This window comes from Falco cherrug, chromosome 15, assembly GCF_023634085.1.
Source record: "Falco cherrug isolate bFalChe1 chromosome 15, bFalChe1.pri, whole genome shotgun sequence".
Taxonomy (NCBI): domain Eukaryota; kingdom Metazoa; phylum Chordata; class Aves; order Falconiformes; family Falconidae; genus Falco; species Falco cherrug.
Window position 1 is genome coordinate 858,557 of NC_073711.1, and position 6,665 is coordinate 865,221.

At 58.9% G+C, this 6,665-nt stretch overlaps 1 protein-coding gene across 2 annotated transcripts; it reads left to right on the top strand.

The window, feature by feature from the left end:
• The first annotated feature begins 1,871 nt into the window (after positions 1–1,871).
• Positions 1,872–6,498, top strand: CCNB3 (cyclin B3). Of its 2 annotated transcripts, XM_027800523.2 has the most exons (12): positions 1,872–1,977; positions 2,489–2,637; positions 2,721–2,804; positions 2,975–3,093; positions 3,585–3,666; positions 4,010–4,108; positions 4,266–4,358; positions 4,633–4,770; positions 5,222–5,377; positions 5,691–5,840; positions 6,033–6,163; positions 6,323–6,498. In XM_027800523.2, the coding sequence occupies exons 2-12, from the start codon at positions 2,548–2,550 to the stop codon at positions 6,393–6,395; spliced, it is 1,215 nt and encodes a 404-aa protein (XP_027656324.1). In that variant the 5' UTR covers positions 1,872–1,977; positions 2,489–2,547; the 3' UTR covers positions 6,396–6,498. The 2 variants fall into 2 exon arrangements, with proteins under 2 accessions (XP_027656324.1, XP_027656322.1); XM_027800521.2 differs by lacking the exon at positions 1,872–1,977 and having other exon boundaries at positions 2,003–2,637.
• The last annotated feature ends 167 nt before the right edge of the window (positions 6,499–6,665 follow it).

Genomic DNA, 6,665 nt, shown 5'->3' on the forward strand with positions numbered 1-6,665 from the left:
CAGGAGCAGCTCAGCCAGTGTGGAGGTAGGTCAGGGGCTGCCGAGTGACAACCACCCCGCACAAGCAGGCCAGCTCCTGCCCTCGGAGCCACCTTTTGCTGCCACCGGCCCAGCTCAGTGTCCCCCTGTTGAGCTCAGGCAATGGGCATGGGGTGGATGCCTCCCACCACGGAGTTGCAGGCAGGGCTTACCTCTGCCCTCCTGGCAGCTGCTGCCACTCCTGCTCCCCCGGGTCTGGACAGCTGTAAACGGATGTTACCCAACGCCTCCATCCTCCTTTCAGAAAACAGGACACTGGGGAGGGAGGGGGTGACTGGCTGGGGGCTCCTTACTGGGGAGGTCAACCCCCCTTTTTTGGACCTTGACGGGATGAGAAGCAGACAGACCATCTGAGAGCAACTGAGCTGGTGGAAGTGCCCAAGATGGACCCTCCTGGGTCCCCCAAGCCCAGCAGGCAGGGGCAGAGGGCAGGGAAGGAGGCAAGAGGGATGAATCCGTTTCCTCAGCCATGCTGCAAGGGTTTTTTGGGGCAAGGGGCTTTCTCCCTGGCCAACATATTAAACAACACCCACTCATGCCCCATTGGAGGCTGTGTCTGCAGCAGAAGGTTGTAGCCCTCGGAGTTCAACCAACAGGGATCAAGTGGTGGCTGCTGGTGCCATTCCTGGCTGGCCAGGTGTGCCAGATGCACTTGACCCCGTAACCAAACTTGCGGTTGTTTGGTTCAGGCTCTAAAAGAGGTAAAGGCTGAAGCTGCACCCGAGCCAAGAACTTCTCTAGATCCAGTCTGTTCTCTGAAAACCCAGTGACAGAGCGAGCATCAACGCACATGAGCCCAGAACATGGATCATGTGATTAACACATGAAAAGTGTGTGGCTTTTCCAAGATTAATTTATCAAGGAACAAAGACAGTCGCGGGTACAAGGAGTCTCACACTCACCTTTCCTGTTGCATGCAATTTGACTACCAGCCAACCACTTTATCCCATGACGGCCTGAGTGAGCCTTCTTTGAGCCCCTTGTGCTAAGCAGGCTGGCTGCGGGGCAGCGATCTTCCCCCGGAGCTGGGATGCCCTCAAGGCTGCTCCTCGGGGCAGAGACCTTTCCCCAACAGCAGATCTTTCGTTAGCAGCTGGTACCATGCAGGAAGTCATAGTATATTACATTAACTCCGGTTCGTGCCTTGGTAACTTTTTGCCTTGGTAACTTGGACACTGCCTTGGTAGTTTTGAATCACGGTTAAAATGACCACACAGAGCAAACACTGAACTTTGTTAAATCGCACTTTTACAACATCACGTTAAAACCACTTTTGCTGATACCTCAGGCAGCATTCTTTAAATGATCTAAATCGCCCGCTTGTGACACCGGGTCACAAGAGCAGCATGGCTAGGCCAGGGCACACCGTGCCCCTCGAACCACGACCCCCAGCCCCAGTGAGAGGGCAGCCCCGGTGCCCCGGGGGAAAAGGGGGTGACCCCGGCGCCGGCTTCAGGCCGCAGGCAGCAGAACGGCGTGGAGGCCCCGCGGAGGCCGCTCCGTCCCTACCCAGTCGGGCGGGAGAGCCTGGGCTAGCCCCCGAGCGCACCCGGCCCCACCAGGGCACGGCAGGGGTGGCGCGGGAGCTGCCACCCCGCACCAGCGCCCGTCCCCGCCCGCCACACCGGCCGCCACCGCACCCGTCCCGCACGCACCCCACGAGACAGATTTAAACGGCAACCTGCCGCACCAATCACCGCCCGCGCCGGCCGCCCGCCCCGCCCCGCCCCTTCGCAAGCCCGCCCTTCTATTGGTGGCCGGGGCCGAATTTTAAATCTTGCCGCCCTCACCTTAGCAACTGTATCTTACCCTCTCGCCGATTGGCCGTATTCGGCACCGCCTCGTTCTCTGATTGGGCAACGCTCGGCCAGTGCTGGCCGGCCGCTGCCGTCCTGCTACTTTCAAAAGAGCCGGAGCCGGCTGCGGGTGGCAGTGCAGGTGAGTGGAGCGCTGTGGGGGGCTGGGGTCTCTCCCGGGAGGGATCATATCACCCTCTACCACCTGCCCAAGCTCGGTATCGTGCCGTTGCCCCCTATAGGCTTGTTGTCGTTCGTGTACCCCTTCCCCCCCACCTCGGCTCGTTTCACGGGGTCCTGGCGGGGGGTGATGTGGAGACCCCTGCGCTGGGAGCCCCTGCTCCTCTGGGGTGCAGAGGTGTCCCTCGGCCTAGTTTCCCCCCGGTGTTGGGAGCGTAAGGGAGTGGGAGCCCTTACATCCTTCTCCAGGGGGCAGGGAGCTGCCTCCTCAGCCTCTCAGCAGGGTGCTTCTGGTGAGGGTGGTGGGGCTCCGTGTTCCCCCCTCCCGGAGGAGGAGCGCACCGGCCCTTCCTTGCACCCTCCCCGGGGCTGCCTCAGGGAGGGGCTGGGGGTCTGTCCCTGCTGCACTCCCCGTCCTAGGAGGGACAACTGCCCTGTCCTCCCCCAGCCCCTCAGGCTGTCCCTGGGGGCAGGTAGCTGCCTGCATCAAGCCCTGCTCTGCTCCCAGTTTGCTGACAGGCCGAGGGAGAGGATGTCGTCACGCAATGCCAAGATGCTGACCACCAGGCAGCTCTGCACAGGCAAGGTGGGCTCTGCTGCAGAGAACGCCAACCCTGAGAAGGTGAGTCCCAAGCCAGGCAAGGGGTGTGGTTGAGGTTCCTGTCGGGGAGCTGTGCCCCCATCTTCTAACAACCTTTATTGCAGGAGGAGAACTGTCAAGCCAAGAGGTCTCCATCATCGCCCCAGGGCGGGCCCAAGAAGAGGTCGGCATTTGGGGACATCACCAATGTGAGTGCTTCTGGTGGGGTGGGGGTTTGGGTGCTCCCTGCGAACCCACCATGGGAATGCAGAGCAGGGGGTGTCCCATGCCCTGTCCGCTGGAAGAAAGGTCTCCCTGTGGGGTATACCTCGCTTCCGTCTGTGCACCTATTTGTGTACCCCTGTTCTGTCCCAAACAGGCTCACAAGAACCATGGGGTGGCAGGGAAGAAGGAGGCTGTGAAAGTGGCACCGCACAAGGCACAGAGGGCCCATGCTGCCCTGGGGGTGGCCAAGAACAATGAGATCAACCTGAAAAAGTGAGTGTATGGGGACAGATACTGGGGCAGAGAGGATACTTCAGGGCCAGCACCTGCAAACCTGTCCCATGGGGAAGAACAAGCAGTGGTAGAGGCTTCCTTTGGGTGATGGAGACCATGAGCCAGGTGGGGAGGGCAGACAGTAGATAAAATGGCCTCCAGATGCATCAGGGAAGCTTAGATTGGGTATTAGGAAAAGCTTCTTCATCAAAAGGGTTGTCAAGCACTGGAACAGGCTGCTCAGGGAAGTGGTGGAGTCACCATCCCTGGCGGGATTTAAAAGACATAGATGTGACACTCAGGGACATGGTTTAATGGTGGGCACGGCAATGCTGGGTTAAGGGTTGGACTAAATGATTCTAAGGGTCTCTATTGGGATATTTTAGGGGTGTTTTAGTCCCTTTCTGAAGCAGCAAGGGCTCTGGAGAACCCCTTTCAGCCAGGAGATGTGGCTTCCTGGCAGCAATGATTTATGCTCTTGTCCTGTCCAGGTCACTGAAGAAAACTCCCCCAAGAGAGGCCCCCACAGAGCCCAAGACGGACCATGTGCCAGCAGAGACAGTGCCTGTGCAGGTACCAAAGCCCTCTGAGGAGAGGGTGGGGAACCTGGGCTGTAGTCTGGCCTCCCTGTCTCATCCTGATGATGCTGGTCTATGGCTGCTGCTGGTGATACCAGGGCACCAGGCAGTTCTTTGGTCCTTGGAGATACTTGGGCCAGCGTAATGGGAAGCTGGGGAGTGGTGTAAACCACCCTATCTTCTTCCTTCAAAAGATCTCCTGTGGGAAAGAGTGGGGTGGGGGCTACAGGGTGATGGGGGCAGATAGGGAGTTGAGGTGCAGCAGCCTTGCTCTGAAGGGGTGACCAGCACCCACAGAGCTCAGGGCCTCCCCCTTACCACTGCCTCCATCCCACCAGGTACCAGCAGTGGAGGACATAGACAAGGAGCAGCTGGGTGACCCCTATGCCAATGCAGAGTATGCCAAGGATATCTTTGAATACATGCGGGGAAGAGAGGTGGGTGATGTCTGGCCAGGGAATGTGTGACTGTGCAGGCAGGGCTACCCACTGCCCAGAGGCTCTGAGCACCTGGTGGGGACCTGCATGTGGTGGGAGGGGCCTCATTTGAGGACAGTGATGTCTGGTAAGTCCCTGACAGCTGGTGCCTTGGCAGGAGAAATTCATGCTCCCCGACTACATGGAGAAGCAGCCAGACATCAGCAGGGACATGCGTGCCATCCTGGTGGACTGGATGGTGGAGGTGCAGGTATATGGGCATGGGGAGGGGGCATGGCCTTCTGCGGAGCAGCCCCCACCCTGCATGTGGGACCTCAGTAAGCATACTGCAGAGGCTCCGGCAAGCGTCTCCAGTGTAGACCTGATCCTTCCCCTTCCCAGGCTGAGGACAAGCCCACATCCCTTCCATCTGAGCATGGCCCTGGGGGCACTTCTGGCCCCTGTGAGAGAACCTGGGGTGGGGGGAGGAGGGCCTAGCTTCTGCCTGACACCCCTTTCTGTCCCCCCCGCCCATGTCCTTGCAGGAGAACTTTGAGCTGAACCATGAGACGCTATACCTGGCTGTGAAGCTGGTGGACCACTACCTGGTGGAGGTGGTGAGCATGAGGGACAAGCTGCAGCTCATTGGCTCCACCGCCATCCTCATTGCCTCCAAATTTGAGGTGACTCCTTGTGCACTGTCTTGGCGTGATGGGGCAGAGAGGGCTGTGCCATCTTGTTCCCGTGGGTTACTGGAGAAGGCCAGGTGCCTGGCCACTGCCCCAAGAGCTGGCTGAGGTGCCCTATCTGTCCTCAGGTTAACCCTTCCTATCCCAAAGGCTGTGAATGCAGTCCTGATAGGCTGGATGCTGGTGGTCACAGGAGACCTGGTTCCTCTCTGCTCTGCAGAGACCACCAGGCTATCTGAGTTCACCTCATGCAAGCAAGGCTTAGAGTTAAGAGCCCAGGGCTGGGGCAGACAACATGACAACACAAAGCTCCACTAGATGTTTTAACAGTCCTTGCAGGATCTGGCAGGGCACAAGCCCTTACAGGGTCTGCAGACTGGTAGGATTTCCTGAGTGTTGCCAGGATGAGCCCCCATCAGGGTGCTGAGCAGTTGTGCCCCAGCAGGAGCGGTGCCCACCATGTGTGGATGACTTCCTCTACATCTGCGATGATGCCTACAATCGGGAAGAGCTCATTGCTATGGAGATGAGCATCCTCAGCACCCTCAAGTTTGACATAAACATCCCCATCCCATACCGGTTCCTGCGACGCTTTGCCAAGGTGGGTGCAGCAGGAGGGCAGGCTGGTGTTGAGGTGCCTCCAGGCACCCCTTACGTTGGCTCCCTGGGCTGGGGGAGCACACCCCTGGGGCCCTGGGCTCCCAGCTGGCAGCCAAGCAGGGTTTGGCCAGCGCCCCCCCCAACAGAGTTGAGGGGTGGGGATGCTGCTCTGTGTGGTCTGTGGCAGGCTGGGGGTGTGGGATCTGCATCCTGTGCTCCAGGGGCAGTACTCTAGATCCCAAGGAGGTTGTGGGGGTGGGAGTGGAGCAGCATTGTACAAAAGGCTGAGCTTTTCCCTGCCTGTCCCGCTGTAGTGTGCCCATGCCACCATGGAGACTCTGACGCTGGCCCGCTTCCTCTGCGAGATGACCCTCCAGGAGTATGACTATGCCCAGGAGAGCCCCTCAAAGCTGGCTGCCAGCTGCCTGCTGCTGGCGCTCACCATGAAGAACCTTGGTGGCTGGGTAACCACCTGCCCAACTTGTCGTGTCCCTGCTGCAGCACCCTGGGAGGCACCACGGGGGTGTGGGGGTGGATGGGGCTGCTGTGCAGGGATGGTGGTCTTGGAGCTATGCTCAGATTTGGGGGGCTGGAGAGGGAAGATGATGACTACTGCCACTGAGACAACCCAGTTCAGCCCCACTGTCCCATTGCAGACTCCCACGCTGGAGTACTACAGTGGGTACCGCTCCCAGGATCTGCATCCCCTGGTGAAGAGGCTGAATTTCCTGCTCACGTACCAGCCCCAAGACAATCTGAAGGCTGTGCGCACAAAGTACTCGCACAGGTGAGTATCATGGGGTTCTGCCTTGTGTCTGCCCCCTCTGCTGAGGGTCACACCACCAGCACACACCCTTGGGTGCTGCAGAGAACCAAGGGAGGGGGGGCCCTGGTGCATGGGTGTGAGGGCTGTGGCTGAGCTCCAGGCCAATGCAATTCCTTCCAGGGTCTTCTTTGAGGTTGCCAAAGTCACCCCCATGGACATGCTCAAGCTGGAGGAGGTACTGAAGAGCTGCTAGCCCTGTCTCTGTAAATGGCCTGTAAATAGCGATGTGCTCTCTGGCAGGGGAGCACTATGTACATAAATGATAGCAGTTTTAACTGAAGAGGAGTAGGGGGGAGGGAGGGGGGAGAAAAAAGTTATGTTGAGCTGTCAATAAAATGCTGTTTGTCTAATGTGCTGGTGGTGGCTGCTAGGACAGGAGACTAAGCTGAACCCCTGCCTGAGTCCAGGTTCCCCTTGCTGTATTGGGGGAGAGAGCAAGTAGGGGGTGTTACATGGTGGGGAG

What these genes read in the sequence shown, in the direction of transcription:
- CCNB3 (XM_027800521.2), top strand. Translation starts at nt 2,146, where the DNA reads ATGTGGAGACCCCTGCGCTGGGAGCCCCTGCTCCTCTGGGGTGCAGAG. An exon ending in AATACATGCGGGGAAGAGAG is followed by an intron (nt 4,109 to 4,265) that starts GTGGGTGATGTC and finishes GTGCCTTGGCAG; the next exon opens with GAGAAATTCATGCTCCCCGA. An exon ending in TCCTGCGACGCTTTGCCAAG is followed by an intron (nt 5,378 to 5,690) that starts GTGGGTGCAGCA and finishes GTCCCGCTGTAG; the next exon opens with TGTGCCCATGCCACCATGGA.